Here is a 23,021-nt window from a genome sequence, read left to right as displayed (position 1 = left end):
TTAATGGAAACCATCTCAGTTACATGGGTCCTGATCACCATATCAGGATATAACGGAATAGTCAGGATGGTATGCGACCAAAGGCCTATAAAAATGTTAAGCTTTCCTTTGTAATTTGTAGAGAGAGTCAATATCAAAATGTTGATGAAGGTAACAGCACTACACCCAGGGGAGGCAGGAATTTAGTTTGTTTCTCTGCATGTCAGATACTAGTAGCATGGGGCACAATTTATTGAGATGTTGTGATTCTTGCCTGCTTGCTGCTAATGCTCAGGAAGGCCCACCAAACCACCAGCCAATCAGATCACCAGCACAGCTTCCCCTGGAATCATGAGCTTGGGTCAGACGTCCTGCCTGCAGAGAATTGCCAACTCATCAGCAGGGAGCAGTTCTTTGTGCTCAACAGTACCATGGAGGAGACAGTGGCTGCTTCAGAGAAGGACACCCACCAGAGATTCAGGATTCCAGAGGAACCAATGCCAGATACAACAAATGGGAGGGTGGGTGGAGGGTGATTTTCACGGGCTGAGGGCTGTGGGGACAGGACAACAGTGGCACCAGCACCTAGGGTAATGGTGCATGGTTGGGAAATGTATAAGTTGTTCGGCAAATCTTCTTTGCCTCTTCATCACATATAAACTGATCAATGCCAGCAAGCAACAGGTCATTTCCTAATTAATTGCACAATGCTGGCTTAATACTGGAGTAATCTGCGCCACTATATCAAATATGTCCTAAACTTCAATAATTAGTGCACGCGGTGTTATTTTTAAGCTTTTAAATTCATGCTATGGAAGATTATCTGGACTTACCACATGCTTCATCTAGGGTGTGGAACAGGGGACACTGTCCTCACTTGTTATCTTTGTAACCATCTAAGAAAAGATATAGGAGCACAGAGTCATTTCAACATACATGCAGGAAGATGAATGATCTGAAATAATGCATGTATCTTGCAATTAATGAATTCAGCCCTTTCCTGTGTGAGAATCGAAACAACAGAGGTTCATAATCCAGCAAAGACAAACAAGTACTAATGTACACAAACTTTGTGTAACTAAAGGTGACTAAAATCTGATGCCGTCATTGAAGAAGCTGTGCTGAGCGGATGCTTATATAACAGAAGAATCATTTTGCTCGATCAGACAAATTAATTCTCTAAATGTTGTGTTATTTGCTTATTTATTACCACGTAAAAGATCAGGAAGAGTAAAGCACAGCAGAAATGCAGCAGTGAACAGCTGAAACACACCAAGAGTGAATAATAATGTTTAATTTCAAGATCTCTGATCCAGTCCATCTATGGAACTAGCCTTTGTATATGAATACAATTACAATCTTTTTCTTTCAGATCTAATTTCATGGGAAACTGAGAGGACATTTTAAATAGATGAATGTGCATCATTGGAGTCAATAAACTGATTCAAATCAATGGTAGGTTTTACAGAACAAGGAATTCATTTTACAGGTTTTTTTTTGCTGAATTTCCAACGAAATCTAAATAGACTGCCATCTTTTTTTTAATCTATAAATTACTAAATCTTACCAAATCTGTGCACCTGAAAGACCTACCCATGGATTTTGCTGACTTCCTGAAATGAAATCCAAACAGTTTTCTGAATTTCTCCTGTCCCCTTGGTGCCTGGAATGTAAACCATGATTGTTCAGCCAGTTCTTATTTCCTTAAACCACAGCACATAAGCTAGAGCTGCTATTAACTGCCCAACTATTGAATGTGAATGTTCTGCCAACCAAAACTTGACAAAGGTGTTATTCCTCTTCAAAGAATGACATCTGGGACTTTGTGAAGCCAATCAATTAGGTCTCAGCAGCATTTTTAATTTTGCATTCAAAGGGCAATGTAGGGAGAGCAGAAACCTTCTGAAGATTTTCATGTTTGGCCAATTTTGTGCACAATGTGTGAGACGGCACTGAGGTAATGTTTTTGGCTTCAAGGGAAAGGAGCAACATGCCACAGGACTGACATCTGGACCAGACCATGCTATCATGGCTCACTTGCTTCACAATGTAAGGAATCACACATAAAAATTGGCCACCTGAGTGAAGCGCTGTGCTGTGCTATTGGACCTGCAGCATAGCATAAATCACGACTTTCAAAAGTGTAAATGAGTAAACTGAATCATTAAAATTTTCTCAGTGGTAAATGGTATTAAATGGTCACATGAAGGGATAAAACAAACACAATACTTATACATAATGGCGACCTTAAGTTTAAGAACAAATAGGCTGTTGGACAGAAAAGCATTGAAAGAAAGCAGACTATTCAATTATTATGTTAGCATTTATCATTACCATGAAATAAAAACATCAGTTCTACCCAATGATACGTCAACAGCAGATTCCTCACATTCTCTTTTGTTGTAAAGGAAAAAAAAACTTTGATAACATAGATTAAACCACCAACTACTTCTCTTGCTTCATCTCTCATCCTAACAATTGACAGGTACTCATTCACCATCAAGGCCTTTATCTTGAACATCAAATTAATACTGCATATATAGGCTTGGAGGCTTCCTAGTGCAGCAAACATATGCACCAGTACGTCTATCAGGTGTCTTGTGTAAGTTGGACTATCAGAGATCTCATCTGGAGTTTCTGCATTAAAATCTCATACTAGTTACACCACACCTAAAATACTGTGAACAGTTTCAATTGATTTATCTAAGGAAATATATATCAGTGGCATTAGGTTAATCCTGTATATGGGGAGACATTTTGTGAGGACAGGTTGTGTAAGATGGACTTGTGCTCATTGGAGTTTGGAAGAATGAGAGGCAACCTGATTGAAACATGTAAAATTCTTAGAGGGTTTGACAGGGTAGATGCAGAGAGGTTGTTTCTGTTGTTGGAGAGTATAGAGAGCATAATCTCGGAATTAGGGGCCACTCAACCAGGGCAGAGATAAGAAGGAATTTCTTTTCTGGCCATTATGAATCTATGAAATTACTTATTGTAGATGGCTGTTAAGGTGGGATTGATAACTATATTCAAAGCTGAGAGATTAGTATTGTTGCTTCAAAGCACCAGGGACCTGGCTTTGATTCCACCCTTAGGCAACTGTGTGGGGCTTGCACTTTTTCTCTGTGCCTGTGTTGGTTTTGTCCAGGCACTCCAGTTTCCTCCCACAGTCCAAAGATGTGTGGGTTAAGTGGATTGGCCATGCTAAACTTCCCATGATGTCCTGTGTTGTGCAGGCTAGGTGAGTTAGCTGCGGGAAATGCAGTGCTATAAGGGTCAGAGGATGGGTCTGGGTGGTATGGTCTTTGGAAGAGCAGCATGGACTTAATGGGCCAAATAGCCTGCTTCCACACACCAGGGATTCCACAGACAGATTTTTTAATCCATAAAGGATTCAGGTTATGGAGGAAAGGCAGGAAAGGGAAATTCAGGATTATCAGACCAGCCATAATCTCATCAAATGACACAGCAGATTCATTGGCAATTTGCTACTAGTGTTCCTATTTTGCATAGGAGACAAGTACAATTATGAATTGGAAATAAATGCTGACCTTAACAACGATATTCATCTGCTATAATTACATAACAATCAGAACTTTGTGGAACAGTCTCTGTTTATCCATAGGTTATTCAATATTTTTCAAACAATTCCATGAGTGGCCAGAATATTATGACTTTGAGTCAATCAACCGAGCAGGAGACCATTCAGCCCACAAAATTGACACTGTTATTTTAAAAGAACTATGCAGTTGGTCTCACTCTCCTGCTCTCCACCCAAAATTGCCTAATGGTTTTTCCTTTCAAGTATTTATCCAATTTTCTTTTGCAAATTACTACTGAATTGTGTTCCATCATTTTTGTAGTACATGATGTAGAGATGCCAGTGTTGAACTGCAGTCGTCAAAATCAGAATCATCTGGCACCAGATTCACCTGATGAAGGAGCAGCACTCCGAAAGCTTGCAATTTTAAATAAACCTGTTGGACTATAACCTGGTGTCATCTGAATTTATAGTACATTTCACTTCAGAATACTTTGCAGTGTAAAAATGTTGTTCTTGTTTTATTACCATTTTTTTATTAAACAATTTTAAATCTGCAGCCTTTGATGACCAAATGTCCTCCCAGAGAAAGTGGTTTCTCCTCTATACCTTGTTGAAATTCCTCATCATTTTGAAATACATTATCAAATCTCCATTTCACCTTCTCTGCATTAAGCAAAATAATCCCAGCATCTCTAGTTTCACAATATAACTTAGATCCCGCTACCCACCCTCCAACCACAGCACCTTGCTAGTAAATATCCTGTATACCATCTGCAAGCCATTGAGCTTCCTTCCTGAATTTTTGTAAACACCATTCTCTGGCTGAGGTCTAAATCAATGTTTTACCAAGATTTATCAGAACATATTTTGTTCGCATTCTCTGTCTCCACTTGTAACGCCAAGGACCCCATATGCTTTATTTAACAGCTATCTCAATCAGCCTGTCACCTTAAAAAATTTGCCTATGTATACTCCCAGGTTTCTGTGTTCCGACATTCCAGTCAGAGTTGTATAATTTTGTTTCTATTGCCTTCTGTGAGTCTTGATAACTAAATATATCACTTCGCACTTGCTGCATTAAACTTAACTTGCCATGTGTTCCGTCCTTCAGAAGTCTGCTACATTCCTCCTTAATGCTCCCCACATTTGCAAGTTTTATATCATCTGCAAACTCAATTCTAATTAAATATTTTTATGAGCGTTAGCATGACAGGAAATGGTGTTAAACATTAAAGAATGAATTGCAATGGTGTCATACACAGAAGAAGCTGAAAATATTCAAGATATACCTTTGGCAAACGTGTTCTGACCTGGAAGTATAAAATGCATTTAGACGAAATGCTTGCAAAAACAAATGTCGAAGTTAAGGAAGATTTTAGCAAATTAAAGATAAAATATACGCCAGCCAACAAGAATTAATAAAATACCTTTCCAAACTTCCCCTTAATCATCCCCATCCCTGTCTTCAATTCAATTATTTCAGGAAAGGCCTCAATATGTCAGTCAGTGAAATCCTGCTGCCAGCTATTTTTTAAAAGAAGCGCCAAATCTATTGTAGCATGCTGATGTAACCACAAGATACCTGATCCAGCATATGCTATTCAGATCTGCAAGGATATATCCACTGATATACTGTCTAACATCAGGTGATAGAGTCATTGTCAAACAAGGTGCATCGATCAGGGAGGCCTACAGTATGATAGCAGCATGCACCATCTACAAGATGAACTGCAGAAATTCATCAAAGCTCTTTATGCAGCACCTTCCAAATGCATAAACACCGCCATCTGCAAGGACACAGGTAGCAAACATATGGAAACACCTCCACCTGCAAGTCCAGCTCCAAGCCAAACTCCATCCTGATATTGACATATATCATTGTTTCTTTAGTGTCACTGGATCAAAATACTAGATCACCCTCCCCAACAGCACTGAGGGCTTATGTAGATCAAACAGACTGCAGCGGTTTGAAAGACACCTTGCCACCAGCTTCTCAAGGGACCTAGGGAAGAGCATTAAATGCTGGTCCAGGCAATGGTGCTTATGTCCCATCGCATAATTTAAAATTTTTGATGCTCACCCTGGGAGTCACAATTTAGCTTTTCCTTGCTGTGGGATTGTAACCGTTCAACTCTTGGCTGTTTTGTCACATTTAAGTAATAGCGTGGGGTATATGGAAACCAGTTAATTACTCAATCCTCTTGCCACTGTATTGCCAACTGCCTACTAAGACCAGAGGATTAGTCATGTAAAAGTTCCTGACAAAATCAGGGAGAAAATGCAGCTGTCTACATCTCTAGCAGGAGAGATGCCCAATTCCTCTCACAGCCACTCATGCTCCGACCCTTAGCGTAACTTCCTGAGAAAGATTTCACAAGATTTTGAGTACATATTTCAGGGGCTATGGCTCCCCAAAAAAATTCTGTCCAGTCACATTATGGAGCTGCAGCAAGTTCTCCACTGCAGGACATGGCTTCTTCCCAGCTAGCAGCTGTAGATTCTGCACAGGGAGTACCTCCAGGAGAAAAATCAATGTAATGCCATTTGATCCAGGAAAGTGGGTTCAGGCAGTGTGTAGCAGAAGTTCTTTTTTAAATTCATTCATGGGATGTGGGCATTGTTGGCTGGGCCAGTACTTATTAGAGAAAGTAAGAACTGCCAATGCTGGAGTTTGCTGAAGAAGCGTCCTGACCCGAAACATCAGCTCTCCTGCTCCTCTGATGCTGCCTGGCCTGCTGTGTTCTTCCAGCCCCATCCAGTGTTTATTAGTTACCCTTGAGAAGATGATGGTGAGCTGTCTTCTTGACTCGCTACAGTTTATTTGCTGTAGTTAGGCCCCCAGTGTCATTAGTGAGAAAAATCCCACCACACTGTGGGCAGGACAGTGGCTCAATGATTAGCACTGCTGCCACACAATGCCAGGAACCCAGGTTTGATTCCAGCCTTGGCAGCTGTCTGTTTGGAATTTGCACGTTCTCCCTGTCTTTACGTGATTTCCTCTGGGTGCTACAGTTTCCTCCCACAGTCCAAAGAAATGTAGGTTAGGTTAAAGAGGATTGGTCGTGCTGAATTGCCCTGTAGTGTCCAGGGATGTGCAAGTTATGTTGATTAATCATGGCAAATGTGGGGATAGTGGGGGAAGGGAGTGGTTCTGAGTAGGATATTCTTTGATGGGTCGGTGCAGAGCAAAATGGCCTCTTTCTGTTCAGTAGTGATTCAATGATTAACATTCAATGATTAACGCACCTCCAAAGAATCTCTATCACATAATCTTGTGTTAGATTTCAGAACCTTCCTTTTATTTTAAAATATCATTGCGGCTCTTCTCCTACCTATCTCTGTAACTCCTTCAACCATCCAACCCTCCATGTTATCTGCATTCTCCAGCTGTGACCTCTTGTAGTTTCCCACTTTTAATCACTCTATCACTAGCAGTCATACTTTCCACTGCAGAGGCTCTGTTTTCTGGAATTCCCTCTTTACAACCCCCTTCTTAGTAAAATGCCCCAAGACAGTCACAGGAGAGTAATCCATCAATATTTGGCATTAAAAGCCCCATAAGATGACAATATGGAATTCCGAACACAAAAAATCTTATTGAATAACAGAGCAGGCTCAGGGGGTCAAATGATCTACTTCTGCCCTTATATTGTATGTTCAGATATCAAACTTTATTTCATAATGTTCTTCTGAAGACCCTCGAGCTTTTTACTAAAGACCTTGTGTAAACACAAATTGTTATGATGGTGCAAATATAAATTAGAGTCCCAAACATCCAAATTACTAAGGGTTGGAGTACACATCACACCCTGGGCCTCAAACAGCATGAATGTATGGTGTGGCTGCATTCAGAATAAATGAAATTTATTTTGACCTAATCAATCAATCTGATAGGGAGTGCCAGAAGTCAACACCAAACATTTCAGTTTTAAAGCCCAAAAAAAATGTAATACTTAACTGTAAGTATAATTTTGAGGTCAGGTGTAGAGAGGTTGTTGACTTGCTTGCCAAGCTGGCTAGTTCTTGTTCAGATGTTTTGTCACCATGCTCAGTGACCTTATCAGTGGAGTCTCCAAAGAAACGGTGTTATTCTACTCTGCTTGGAATTTAGACTGGAATTTATTCTGCTCACCATAACAGACTGGACAGCATAAATTCCAAGCGGATTAGAATAACACCGCTTCACGGGAGGCTCAACTGATGCTGTCACCTAACATGGTGACAAAACATCTGAACGAGAACAAACCAGCTCAGCGAGCAAGTTAACCATGTCACCCACAACCCGAGCTACAGATCTTTGGCAAAACATTGGACAGGTGCGTAGAGTCAAAATCTACAGAGCCTTCCCGAAGATTTACTTTTCCTTGACAGCTAAATTCAAGGCATTTTCCGAGCAATAGCCTTTTATTAATCCAATTGATGATACATCCTATGCAAGCAGCATTTTCACAGCGTTTGATATGATGATGACAAGAGATAGAAAAATCAGAGAGCGTTTAAATCTAATGTCGTAACATAGTGAATGGAATATATGTTCATGTCATGCTGTTTTCCACTGGCGTGCACGCAGAAGTAGGGGTGATTTTTTTCCTTTTCTGAGTCAGCGTGCAGAATCTAGAAAATTCAGGGTGCCACTTAGATAACTTACACGTTTAGTTTTTTTCCCTCCTTTGGACGAACTGGAGTTTCGCCCATTGTCCCTAAAGCAGTGCAGCGGTGACCACAAGGAGTGTGGCTGTTTAAAAAACACATCTGGTACTGTTGTGCATTATTCCAATCACGATAAAAACTGCAAGACTTCCTAACACTTAACTTTCAAATTCCCATCCATGCCCCATACATGTCAACTCATGCCTCCATCCACATTCCTGATCACTCAACGCCATTCCAACCTATGGTCATCTACAAACTCAATGGTCTTTCATTTGCCCAATGTCAATTAATGCCCTCCCAAACTTACCTTTGGCTCACTACAGCTACGCCAACTCATGGCAACCTATGAAAATCCTCCCAGTGCACTGACTTCCACTTTTCATGTCAACATTCACCATGGGTAGAACCCAGGCTGAGATGAAATAAATGGGTTATTATAAACTTTACTACTAAAAAACACACGCTCATTGATCAAATTTTATTCAATATATTAAGCTATCTTCAAGTATGCAATCCCTTATAAAAATAAACATTGTTATTCATAGCCACACATTCAAATAAAGCTAATCTCTATATAACCACTTATCGTTGTCAAACTATGAATTACCAAGTTTCCCCAGACACTCACTGTAAGTATGGTGGTTTCCAGAATACGTCAAGCAGCATTAATGCTGTAAAGGTAGCCCTCAGGTTTATATTAACAAACATAGGAGCAGGAGGAGCCTATTCAGCCTTTTGGAGCTGCTGTGTCATTCATTAATATCATGGCTGATCTGGCTATGGTTTCAGCTCTGTTTTCTTATCTGATTCACACAACGCTTAATCCTTTGACAAAAAAAGTCTATTCATCTCAGAATTAATTATATTCACTGATCCAGTTTCCAATATTTTTCTGGAGAAGATAATTTGTATACTAAAACCCTTAGAGAAAAATAAACCTACTTATCTTGGTCTTAGAAGAGACAGACCTCTTATTCTTAAACCCTGTCTGCTAGTCCTAGTTCCTTATACTATAGGAAATATCCACCTGCACTATCAAATCCCCTCTTGGTCATATACGCTTAAATAAGTACATGTCTCGAAAATAGTGTAAGCATTAATTTCTTTCAATCACAAGCATTTTTTTCAGTTTAAAGAGCAGGCAATTAAAATTGACTTGGCAGTTTGACTGTTCCACTGGCCTCTTTCAATTTTAAGCACATTCATACCTATTCTTAAGCATTCAAAGATGTCCAAGGATGAGCGGGTTAGGTGGATTGGCCGTGTTAATTTACGCATAGTGTCCAGGGATGTATGGGTTAGGTGGATTAGCCAGGGGAAATGCAGAATTACAGGGATAAGGCAGGGCGGTGGGTCTGGGTAGAATGCTCTTTGGAGGTTCGGTATCAACTCAATGGGCTAAATGGCCTGCTTCCACACTGTAGGGATTTTATGATTCTACAGTCCCAAAAGGATATCTCACCTCTCCAAAGAACTGCAGCAGGCTTAGATCTTTTCTTCAAATTTGTAAATCCCACAAGAATCACTGATGAAAATGCTACTCAATGAAAGGAGTTATATCACCAAAGGCGTCTCCATGAAAATGGACATCCCAGGGCAGGCTGCACTGTAGGCTCCTACCTGTGAGGTCTATGCAGATTTCTTCATTGAAATATAACTGGTGGGATGTAAAGGTAAAGAGCCTGCAGTGATGTCTGTCTGTCTTCAGGAAACTAACACAATCTGAATAAAAAATACTAACTAATTTCTTCAGCTGGAAATGGCCATTATAAAGTGGGTAAATTGATACTTACAGAATTGAAAGTCCCTGTTGCCATGGCAAGAACTGGTTCAGTACACTTTGTAATGTCTATGGTCACAAGCTATACTAAATATTCAATTGTTTAACATTGGGACAATAGATCTGAGCCTGCTGCTTTTGACATTCCAATTCCTTGACTTGTTCAAGGCTTGAACAACAATTTGAAGTGTACCACAATGAGATCCCTGATTGAAGTTTAATTTTACATTACTAAATTACTCTTCCTTCGGATGACACCCAACATGAACTCATCAATAATTAACAAGCCTTCCAAGTTATACTATTTTGTCCCCATAAAGTTCTGGCAACTTACACAGTAGTACTGTATTACTTGCGTTCCGATTGTCTAGCTTCGCTTCTTGTGAAGTTGCAGTACTTGTCTGACTCAACTTGTTTAAATGATTTCTTAAATAAAAATCAACTGTACTGTCTCCGTGCACATTCCACCACAACAATTAGCGATTGCACACTTTTGTGGAATTACAGCTCATTAAGTTCCTTTTTATTGCTAACCTTTTCTAACTCTGAGACTTCATCAATATGCTGTTGATTCTCTGCCAGCTCCTGACATGTTTCTGATTCATGTGACACCGGATCTTTCTGAGCAGATTGTAAGCTCCTTTGTTCTGAAGTCACACCTGTCATGTTGCCATCATGGATTGGACGAGAGCCTTCTTTCTTTGAATCCTCCTGTTCGCTATGAAGTTCATCTGCTCCTGTAGGTAGTGTATTTGAATTTCCAAGTATTGTAGTGATATGATCAATATTATTGGACAGGCTATCCTCTTTAGTTTTATTGTACTCTTGAACATTTTCAACTAGGCCATCCTCATCTCCCGTCCATCCATTAGGGTCATTCCACTGCTCTCTTCTATTCTCATAATCATCCACTTCATAACAGGTATCTTCTTTGTGGTTGGTTGTAAATGCCGTATCATCGTAAGATGGTATTTCTTCCTCATGCACAATTTCAGCAGGTATCTGTAAAACACAACACAGTTGTTTTCAATAGGCTAGAATTTGCGGTTCATCCATTGTCAGAGTCACAAATGGAGATCTTCATGGTATTCTAGCTAATTCATGGTTGCACAAGTTTCAGGTTGGACAACAAGTGAGACTAGCAGGCAGCAAACTAACATAAAACAAGAATAAATTTAGAATCCAATAGCCAATCTCACTCTACTCTGTAACCTTACCGTCAGTTACAGTCCCTTTATTTCCCATTATTAGTGCTAAAATCACTGTTCCACGTAATGTTTTATTTTTTCCACCTTAAGGCCTAATTATGCCATCTTGTTCCTCGCTGCATCCTTACTGTATCCTTATGACCCTTCACCACCACAGAGGAACAGTGCCCACAAGAAGCAACTGTCAGGGTTTGGAATTATAGAGCATCTCTATGACCTCCATTTGCTGCTACAAGGGCAGAAGTATAAAATTACCTCAACTGTGTTGAAATCCATGAATGTTACACTGTGTCATATTCAAGCCCATTCAAGTAATCAGACCTTCAGATCAACTGTCAGAACCTTTCTATGGGAACAAAACCTGACATGTACATATTGGAGCCACAGGCCAAACAGAAACAAATCAAAGACCTGGTAAGGGAGGATGATCCCAACCTTGCAACTCCTGCCAGATATGACACTTGCCCATGCACAACGAATTCCCAGAATGACACGGTAAATTGCTATGCCCTGCCCTTGTCAATATTGCCATGAACAGGCTGAATGTCTGAAGGTATGGACTGTATATTTTTTATGGCTGCTGTCCCAAGAAATGTCATGGTCACCAGGGACTGGAGAACACTCAAATCTCTACTGGCCTCATTTCAAAGGCATTTTAGGAGCAGCTTTACACTTGCCAATCTGCCAGTTCTACCATCCACCGTTAGACTTCTACAAACCACCAAGGAAACCCAGGTGAACCTGACACTAAATACACATAACACATCATTGATGTGTGAGGGATCTCTAAGTACACAGGGCCCACAGTAATCAGTCCAGAAAAATGCCTATCTAGAATATCCAGAACAATGAGCCCAGTCAGTTGAACAGGCATTACCATCCAGTATGCACTTGCTTAGCACCCAGAGGGCAGGTAAGGAAATCAAAAGTTATGTGGAACTTAAGAAACAAACAGAATTGCCGTGATCTTATTGAATGGTGGAGCAGTTTTCTTTCTTTATTTGTGCCTGGAATGTGTGCGTCATTGGCTATGTCAGCATTTATCTCACATCCCAAAATGTTCAGAGGGCAGTAAGCATCAGCTGCATTGCAGTACCTTTGGAGTGATTTGCTGGTGAGACCAGGTAAGGATGACTGATTTCATTCTGTGATATAGCCATTTGTGATTACTGAACCTGGCAGGTTCCTATGACAATTGACAGGGGTTACATCTTCGCCATCAGATTATAATTTTATTTCAGATTGTTAATCGATTCAAATTTCATCAACTCCGATGGTAGGATTTAAATTGTTGTCCCAGAACACTAAACTGGGATTCTGGATTACTGGGTGAGTGGCATTACCACTAAGCTACCTCCAATTCTAATTGTCCAGAGATTTATGTGAAAATTTCTACATTGTTTGAAATATATTTTGTGAAATCGAGCTTTGCAAAAAATCTTTTAGATCAACAAAATATGACATTATTAAACAATTGTACTGAAGATAGTATTTTCACATGCTCGTCCTTAAAATTAAATTGGAAAAATACTGAGAATTTTTTAAAAATACTTTATAAGTTATAGTAATTCTTGAGAGATATAACTTCCAACAGCTACCCTATCAATTTCCTGCACATAAAAATTCAATTAAATTCGCACATGAATTGAATGTGAATTAATTATTAGATCATTGTATACGTTTCACATTCATCACTGTCATTACTGCGTAGGATGATAGAGTGCAAAAAGTCACTTACATTCACAGTTACCAGACTACTTTATCAAAGGAACAAGGCAGATAAATTATTTTGAATCTGCACCAAACTGAAGGGCATTTTGTCCTGGTCCAAAATAAATAAATAAATAAGAACACTAGAATATAAGAAATAAGAGCTAAAATAGACTAGATACATGCTCAAGCCTGCTCCATCATCCAATGTGAAATAGACTGATCTTGGGCCTCAAGGTCATTTTCTTGCCTGGTCCTCATATTCCTTGAATTCTACAGTGACTATAAATCTGTCCAACTCAGTCTCATATGTATTAAACGATAGGGCATCTGCAACAATCTGGATACAGAATTGCAAGCATTCACAATGTTTTTAGCGAAGGCGTTTCTCCTTATCTCAGTCCTAAATAATAAGCCCCTTATGCTGAAACTGTGCCCTCTGATCTAGTTTCCCAAGTCAGGGAAAGTAACCTCTCAGTATCTGTCCTGCTAAACCCCTTCAGAATCTTGTGTGGTTCAACAAGATCACCTCTCATTCTTCGAAGTTCCAGAGAGTATGGGTTGAATTCATTCAGCATCTCACCATTGGATAATCTTGTCATCCCATGACTCATCTAATGATCCTTTGATATATTACACTGATTTTTTGTTATTCTTACCCTTTTCTTTTATCAATTCTGAGTTATAAACTAGAAATGAATGATGGATTTTGGAACAGATTAAATGAATCAGAAAAGAACACACCAAACAAGCTTTGTTTGTTTGTGAGGCCAGGTCTGGAGGCTAAATACAGGCCGAGCTTTGATTAACAGGTTTGGACAGATACTGCAACCCCAGGGAGAGTATTGTGTTTAAACAGAAAGCAGAAGTCAGCTATTTGATTTGGCTTTGGCAAGTCAGCAGGAGACCCTATGTTCAAACAGATGGCATGTGTTGAATGGTAACTGAGGCATTGATGACTGATTCAGGGTGGAACCTGAATCAAAGTGTTTTTTCGAACTATGTATTCTGAAGATGGTTCTGAAATGCTGCTGAGGCAACATGAAAGTTTGAAAGCTCCCTAATTAATCTGATATGCCAGCTTCCAGAAGCCCAAAGAGAAGAAATTTGAGTTTGGAGTATTGCTGCCTTTGCCTGAGTGAACTGAGAAGGTGACCCTGATCAACATTTCGGAAAGAAAACCGCCAAGGAATCCAAATTTATGCCTATGAAACAATGCATCATCAAGCCATTTTCATAACCTAGCCAGTTTTGTTATTTTCTTGCATTTGTCCTTTAACTCCATATGTCTGTTTGTCTTTTGTGCGAATGGGGCTGAAAACAAATGTTTCCAGTTTAAAGCTAAGTCAATCAACTTACCACGCCATTTAATTTTCTCTTTGCTAATGTTAGTTTGTATTTATTTATTAAGTTGTTAAGATTTTTATTTAAGATACAAAACCGATGCCTGGAAATTAACTATTCACAACATCAGGGGCTAGTTATTCCAAAGTCTTGTTAGGAACCATTGCAGTGACTATTTGGGGTCTTCGATGGTTTAATTATGACTGTGTTGTGAATATAGAAGTAGAAAGACAGCTGTCTGTCTCCATGTCATAACAACATCCAATGCAAATACATCCTTCTTAGATAGTTATGGGGATCAGATGAGAAATAGACGGCTTGAAAATCAGAATTTCAGACACTTCTGTTGCCTAGAAACTATGGAAGTGTATCAGTTGTATTTCCACATTTCATGCAATGGACAACACATTAACAATATTTGCACACCAGGAGCCTAATCAGGAAATAGGCGAATTTGAATATTATCCTATCAGCTTCAGATGTTTTGCAATGATGTATACTTTTGATATAGTAAGTGTGCCTATCTTGATACACATTGGCAGATGAGTTAGAGAAGGAACACTTTACTGTACATTAAGTCCCAAATTTACATCAAACAAAATGAAGGACGTTGGAGCAAGTTAGCACCTTGAATTCACACCAGATATTTGGGGAAACTTTAAAGAACAGCTAGGTCCCATTTAGAAAGAAATGGAAGACATCTCACATCACATAATAGATCATCTACTGTAATATTGTCAATAAAATATTATACTCGAAACCAACACAGCACTGTTATTAGCACATGCTATGAAATGCAACAAAAAATGAATGTTATGGTCTGTTAAAGGATAAGATAATAGCTACCTTATCGAAATAAAATCAAAGATAAAAAAGTTTAGAGCTAGATAAACACAGCAGGCCAAGCAGCTTCAGAGGATCAGGAAGGCTGACATTTCGGGCCTCGACCCTTCTTTAGAAAATTTTTCTGAAGAAGGGTCTAGGCCTGAAAAGTCAGCCTTCCTGCTCCTCTGATGCTGCTTGGCCTGCTGCGTTCATCCAGCTCTATACCTTGTTGTCTCAGATTCTCCAGCATCTGCAGTTCCTACTATCTCTGAAATAAAATCAAACATATTATTTACCAACAAAAATAGAAATTGGTGGAAAAGCTCAGTAGGTCAGGCAGCATCTGTGGAGAGAAATCAGAGCGAATGTTTCAGGTCAAGTGACCCTTTCTCAGAGGCTAAATTGCCCGTCGTGTCCAGGGATGTGCAGTCTCAGCAGATTAGACATAGGAAATGTAGGGTTACAGGGTTAGGATAGGGAAGTGGGTCGGGGTGGAATGCTCTTCGGAGAGTCAGTGTAGATTTGATGGGTCGAATGGCCTGCTTCCATACTGTAAGGATTCTATGATTCTATTAGCAAGTTGGAGGGGAGCCACCTTCTTGAACTATAGCAGTTCAGCAGTTCATGTGGTGCAATCAGGGAGAGTTCCAAGATTTTGATCTGGTAACAGTGAAGGAACACTAATATATTCCCAAATTAGGATGATGTGTGACTTGGGATGCCATAAAAATACAAATAATTTTCTGTTAAATATAGTCGTTTTTAATTTCATAAAAGGTGAGGAAGAGAATTTAAATGAACTAGATGTTAATTGTAACATACTCTCCCATTTAAAAAGAATGATCAACTTCAAAAACTAATCAAATGGAGCTGGGTAAGTGAGCATAGATGGACCACAAACAGAAGCTCACACTCCATTGAATTTCTCATCTATTCAGATACAGCATCCTATCCTACTGTCAGAAGGAATAGCTAATAAATTACCATGAAATAAGGATATAGTTTCTTCTAATAGGCTAGTACTAAAATGAAATCTGATTAAATAGAGAAACAAGCGTATGAATAAGCTCTTAGAAGAAACATAGGCATAAAAAAATTAAATGTTTTGCAATAGTTTACCAATAGACACCAACAACATCTTGCAGGAGGAATAAAATTATGTCTCATTTCAATTCATCTTCCAGCATTCATATCCTGCGTCCACAAAATGGACAAACTAGAAAAAACAAAATATCTCTGCACTTGTCAAAGAATGGCAAAAGCTATAATTACAATCTAACCTGATCGATAGGTAGATCCACCCTCATATCTGCATCTTCTCTCACCTCAGCAGCACCTTGGGTTTCTTTGCGAGTGTCTTGAGCTTTAAATACACCATTGTCTTCTACACCAAAGACAATATTCATCTTGTTACACACAAACTGAGGTTACCTTTGCAAACAGCAATTGTGCTTTCAATGAAAGCCATTTGATACATGAAAGCCAAATAAGCCCGGAAATTCAACGTCCAGTTATATGTACATTATGGACTTTAAACACAGTTATTAAATGATATTTCCAAAAATTGCCACCAAATATATCTTCATTCCAACTTATTTCACCCTTGTATTTCTGAGCTCAAAAGGTAACAGCTATGATGAAATCTTACAACAATTTCTCATTCCATAAAATGGGGTGACCTCTAATAAAGAAAGTATAGTCATTTACACTGATTATCTGCCAGTGTCCATTTTTGCAACAAATGAGAATATCTGGCCAGTTAATTTTCAATGCAGCTAATACTTGCCACCTTTGGACGAATCAAAAATTAGGCAGGAAAATTTCAGAGCTTAGCACTATATAATAATACAAAATTGTAGGCTTGACATGGTTTTTTGAGTAGCATTCTAAAATACAGCAAAAGACAACACTAGATAAGCTGTACATGCATTTTCTTTTCCTTTCTCTACATGCCACTGAGCAGCAAGTGAATAGTGTTCCCTAAATAATAGGGCTGATTTTAACCTGTTAAAAATTCATTCACGTTAAGTCAAAGTTGGGCAATGTTATAGGAAACAAAATTCTATAGAAATGAATTGCATTTAAAATTTGATTACAAGAGCTATTTTGCATCTTACCATAATCTGCCAAAGGATCAGTTGAATGTTTGTGGTGTTTGACCTTCATGGGTTTTGCACGAAAAATGGAGTTTTTCTCCCTGGAAGGCTTTGCTTCCAGGTCTTTTGGTTGCCCTTGGACTGTCTGGGGAGGACCCACTTGTCCATCTGTTGTAGAATGGGAGCTATCACCTTCAGACTAAGAATGAGGAAGAGAAACATTTTCCATGTTTTTAAAAATGATTGCTTTATTTCTGTGCTTATGACAGATAAAACAGCGTGCATAATCAACGTACAGTGCAATTTCATCTTACATTAATCTACTTTTAATGATGCATACAGCTCATTGGAAGAGTCAGTCATTGATTTTCCTTTAATTCCTGTCCTGTTTCACCAAACAGTCCATCAATCATGAGGCTGGGCAACCTCATGATTTACTGACCAATCATGGGAGTGCAATATTCACAAAAGCTCATCAGTAGATTTGGGAGTGCTGAGGACTCTCGTCACCAGAACCAAAATGCTTGCTGAGAATTATCATTTAAGTTATTAATCCCCTTTGCTTATATTTTTTAAAAGTCATCAGAATTAACTCTGAGATGGAGAAGGTGACTGAAGTACATATTTGGAGTGTAGAATAGTAATATTTTTTCAGTTCGGTTTTGTGCTGTCTGGAAATTTTCCCTCATATAATTTTTTTTTAATTCTCTGGGCGCTAGAGAGTTCGGGAAGGTTACACGCCTCTTCTCAAAATATAAATGTCTCTCATCAATTTATTGAGACTGTACTGCCACATTCAAACTTTTCTTGTGCAAAACCACATAAACTTCCAACAGGACTGTGAAATGGAATGTATTTCCATTTTTGGCACTATTAGTGGCTAATTCTGTTGCATCAGTCAAGTGTGAAAGCAATAATTGGCATTTATATAGCAGCTTTGACGTAGAATAATGGCCCAATGCAGGTCAGAGAGGTATAATCAGAGAAAAGAGGAAAGGTCTTCTTCCTGCCCCAGTAACATGTCTTACATTCATCTCTGGTTTGAGCCTTCCTCACTAGCCACTCTCATGGCTCTTGGAAAGCAGGATGAGACCTGAAATAGTTCTCAACATCTTTAACAAATGTCAGTTTATCTGCGTTGACTGCAGTTAAAGTCAGGGTCTAGAGGCTTTAAAAAAGACAATGTGAGAGATCAGTATTTGAGTAAACAGTCCCCGGCATCACCTCAAAGCATATTAAATTTGAAATAATACGAACGAGGCATACAGTAAAATTGTCTTCATACATTCTCACAATATATCCTAACACATTACCAAAAATGTGGCCCCTTCCTGCAACATTGTAATCATTTCCATGTGTCAGTAACAACTATTTTGCTTTCTTAATAAAATTGCTAAATAGTATCTATCTATTTTGTGATGTGAACTTACATTTGTGAGAAAGTGGGTTGAGAATTTCAAAACTCACCAAAAATGAGATTCATGACTATTAAAAAGAAATATTTGCTGTGTCAGTCTGAGCTGGATTCAAATTCTAATTTCGAGAGTCAGAACCATGATAATCTAAAGCAACCTGGTAGTTAATCCTTAAGCAAATTTACCATAAACAGCAATTGGTTTAATGAGTAATTCTTCAAAGTCAGAACAACTTGATTTATCACTGAAGCATCATTACTGCAAAGGCAGCATGTTGCACGAAGGAGATTTCAAAAGATTCCTCATTTTATCTCTTTAGAGGTGAAATTGATTGCAGCTGCAAACTCAAAATTGGATCATGATGAATTAATATTCTTCCGTTCACACTTCTATTGGAATCAGTGGAAATGCTGAAATAGGTTGCCAACATGCAATGAGCCCTACCAGACCACTGGGCCAGACCAATTGCACTCCCAGATTGGAATCTTTACTCATCTAATTCTGAACTGTTAGCTTTGTATGGAAGTGAGAAAAAAAACATGCCACATAACATGAGCATGCAAACTATTAACCTTTACATATGAAATTCTATTGCCTGCTACTGGTTCTAATAACATGGTAGGGGAAAAAACTTTACAAAAATATATAGAATTTCACTCTGTTGTTTGATTAATACTGGCCAAATATGAAGGGGAGTTTGCAACGGATAATAGGAATAAAAATACTTTTGTTAGGAATTGTCTATATTTTATTTATATAAATCTTGCCCCTGTATGTAATAAGTCAATTCTAAACAATAATCAATATTCAAAATTAAAGCGTGCCAAATGAAGAAGTGTCTTTGACGTAATGTGCTGTGAAATTGGTCCATACCATTGACATTAATGGAAAAGAAAATTGGTTCAGGTTAGAAGAGGCTGGTAATTCACCACTAGCCCATTTCTCTCTACTGGCAATTGTTGACATCAGTCCCCAAATTTCCAGCACACAGAAACTTCTATTGCACAAGTGTACAATGATATAATAAAGGCTAAAAGAAGGACTGCTGTTTTGCCAGCTAACTGCTGTTCGACAACCACCAGTTTACCTGTTGGGGAGAGGTCAACAATCCAGAATCACTTGATCCACCATGAGAAATCTGCTGTAGTTCAAACTGAGGAAACAAAAAGCAAATCAGATGTATAGCAATTTGGTAGGAGTACAAGTCAAAATTTTGAACAGCGACCATAACAATCTCAAGAACAAAAGCAAAAGCCATAAACGATTGGAGCATTTCACAATTACGTAATTGGGCACTGCTGATTATTACGGGCTACAGACTGTTGTAGATATTGTATCATTTTTGCTCAAAACATTGAACCAATTGTTCCCTATTATTCTTTATAAATTCACTATCAGTATCCTATTCCTCAATGAGATGTATACTGCAAGAAAGTTTTTAGCTTTTTGAAAACATAATGTTACAAGCCACTTTACACAAAAGCTTTTTTTAAGCATCCTGCAAAATGTGAAAAAGAGAGTTAAATCAAATGAGTCCATGTTCATTTGGTGATATAATCCCAAAGACTACAGGTCAAAAGAAGGAGCTGTGGATGCAGTTGATACAGGGAAGGAGATCTATAAAGCAATTTAGGATTCTTTTCACCAGGTAATAGGGTTTGGTTTTCAAGGTAGCTAATAGCCAATTTACCCACTGTCGAGTTAAACATGTTTGCTGTTATTGTTAAATCTTCAACAAAAGACATTTCTAATCCACATATCAGTTTTGATTGCTATCAAAAAGAAATTAAGAACTCAGGCAGAGATAATAGGAACTGCCGATGCTGGAGAGTCTGAGATAACACGGTGTGACTACACGGTGTGAAGTTGAATGAATACAGCAGGCCAAGCAGCATTTTCTGCAGAAAGGTCCCAACCCGAAACATCAAGCTTTCCTGCTCATCTGATGCTGCTTGGCCTGCTGTGTTCATCCAGCTTCACACCGTGTTATCTAAAAACTCAAGACGGTTTTTTTTTAAGAATGTTATCCAGCATGAAAAGATCCAAAACTACACACGCAAGCAAAAACAGAAAGTGCCAGAAAACCACTGCAGATCTGGCAGCACGTGTGGATAAAAAGCAGAGGTAAAATTTCAGTCCCAGTGAAGGGTCACTCCACCTAAAACATTAACTCTGCTTTCTCTGCACCGATGCAGCCAGACTTGGCTGAGTTTTACAAAAAAATGTTTGTTTCTGATTTCCAGCATCCACAATTCTTTGGGTTTTTTTTCTGTTTAGTGCTTAATTCAACTGCCTAATCTCTTCCAGGTATGCCTACCTTAAAGAAGTTCTGCTCCTCTCTCTAACAAGATTTCCGTTCTAATTTTCTTCCTATTCATCATCATTACCCATGTTGTGGCTCCTAACGTTTGACAAGGTATTGGCCGAAACTCACTTCCACAGTCACATCATATTCCTCAATGCCTGATCCAGTTCAGACTCACCCCACACAGATTCCAAATCAATTTTCATCCTTAATGTTTTGAATCCACCCAGGATCGCAGGTGTCACCGTGATGTTCAACAGTCCGCAGACAGCTGTTCCTGCCGCATCCTGTGATCCACCACTCAATGCCATGTGTCATCATAAACCAACTTGCGACCTCTCCTTTCATCGGCACCACCTCACGCTGGCTCAGAGCTGCCTTGCCCCCCAGTTCTACTTCATTCTTCGACTCATTAGACATTCTAAAAAGAAGCATTGTCTTTTCCCTCCAGGCATAAAGGATCTCAGGATGCAACAACTCGGAGATACCCCATTCTTCTGCAATCTTCCTCCCCTCCCTTCCCCTTGACTCCCTCCCCTCTCCCACCCCCACCTTCTGCCACTAAAAAAAGGTCACTGGTACTAATGCATTAACTATGCTGTTTCTCCACAAATGCTGCTAGACCTGAGTCTTTCCAGCAATTCCTGCTTTTGTTTCTGATTTCCAGCATCCGCAGTCTTTCATTTTTTTTTCCCAAAATTATATATACTAGCTTCCTTAAGTTGAATGTCTTACAAAAGCTTTTAGGACTAATATAATATCTGCAGTAGGAGATGCAATCTGCAAAAACATGGGAAAATCCCAACAGAGTTTGATTGTCCAAAAAGGAGATATATTCATATTATTCAGATGAATTTGTCAGTGCATTTTGAAGGTTTCTTCATTGTTTATAATGATCAAATACACAGGGAGAAATTGAGCTGGATTATCCTCTATATTTCTACTGGAAATGGGGAAGAAAATAATGGAAACTGAGGAAAATCGGGTAATAACATGCCATCACTTCACCACCCCGATCTCAACTCTACCCTCGCCCACAGCATCTCCCTCTATTGTATGCTCATGACTCGCAAATAATGGCAATCCCAAATCTCCTGTCCATTTCCGTCTCACCTGCTCCAGTGACTGCTTCTCTTTGGAACCGTCCTAGGGAGGCTGCCTAAAGCATGTAATTTGTGGATCTTCTGACACTTTATTAAGCCAACTATCTTGCCTTGTCTTACTCTGACAATCCCAGTGCACTTCCACTGGCCAATTTATGGCCATCTACCAACTGGTGGGAATCTTGCTTGCGACCCTACACAGTCAGAGATGTGGGCCTAAATTCCACACTTCTGCTACAGCTATCTGAAAGGGGATGATCTCCTACATCTGTTTCTTTTTCTATTATTTGTCTGCAGCAACTTAGCATTATGCTGTAAATTCACAAGCTTACTGTTGCTGTTCACAACATGACAGCCAATGTTGTTGAATGAAGTCATTTATAATTGTGCCAGTTGGCAGTAAGTACAGCTTCCTATATGGTTTGTCAGGCTTGAGCTGTGAGGAGACAAATTGTTCATTGCTTCTTCCTCAAAACAAATTAATCGAACTGTAAGTAAGTCTTTCCATACAGTTAAAGGGAAAGCTCCTTAATTGCTTTTCCTCATTTCAGGATGATCATCCCTTAACAAACAATAGGACAGGTCAGTGGCTGCCCCATAAAATTGAAACATTTAACAGAGTTCACTTTAGTCCAATGCTAAAAGTTTAAAGAAAGAAACTCATTATCAAACATTTTTTTTTCTCTTGCGTGGAAGACTCTACAACACATTAACATAATAAATTCTGTAATAAATATACACACCACTTTAAAGAATTGTGTCTTTTAATTTGTAGGGCAATAATAACCATCAAGTTTGGAATTTCCAGTTCCAGTTCTAGATTAGAATAAAACCTAGGTAGCCTGTTAGAGTGAGTGTGCTAAATGAACAACAGGGCACATGTCCACAATACAAACTTGACTGAACTTTAATAATCCTAACAAATTGTGGCACTAAAAGTCTAATGGTGACCATGAAACTATTGTCAATTGTCATGAAAACACATCTGGTTTACTAATGTCCTTTAAGAAAGGAATACAGCCTTCCTTACCTAGTTTGCCTTACATGTGACTCCAAGCC

General features: G+C 38.9%; 1 protein-coding gene across 9 annotated transcripts in view; it reads right to left on the bottom strand.

Moving 5' to 3' along the window:
* The window catches only part of LOC125452535 (doublecortin domain-containing protein 2), a 128,012-nt gene that overhangs the window by 5,776 nt on the left and 99,215 nt on the right, over nt 1-23,021 (bottom strand). For 6 of the 9 annotated variants that reach the window (XM_048531075.2, XM_048531079.1, XM_059645602.1 and 3 more), the window contains 6 exons: nt 19,642-19,707; nt 17,161-17,338; nt 16,324-16,427; nt 10,491-10,958; nt 1,573-1,642; nt 813-875 (listed from right to left, as the gene is read on the bottom strand). In XM_048531075.2, the coding sequence (XP_048387032.1) occupies nt 853-875; nt 1,573-1,642; nt 10,491-10,958; nt 16,324-16,427; nt 17,161-17,338; nt 19,642-19,707 (909 nt within the window). In that variant the 3' untranslated portion in view covers nt 813-852. The remainder of the gene's footprint in view (nt 1-812; nt 876-1,572; nt 1,643-10,490; nt 10,959-16,323; nt 16,428-17,160; nt 17,339-19,641; nt 19,708-23,021) is intronic. The other 3 variants (XM_048531081.2, XM_048531080.2, XM_048531083.2) reach the window with 3 other exon arrangements.

The sequence above is a fragment of the Stegostoma tigrinum genome, chromosome 4, assembly GCF_030684315.1.
Source record: "Stegostoma tigrinum isolate sSteTig4 chromosome 4, sSteTig4.hap1, whole genome shotgun sequence".
NCBI lineage: Eukaryota > Metazoa > Chordata > Chondrichthyes > Orectolobiformes > Stegostomatidae > Stegostoma > Stegostoma tigrinum.
The sequence above is the reverse complement of the archived record's forward strand: the minus strand, read 5'-3'. Positions and strand labels throughout refer to the sequence as shown.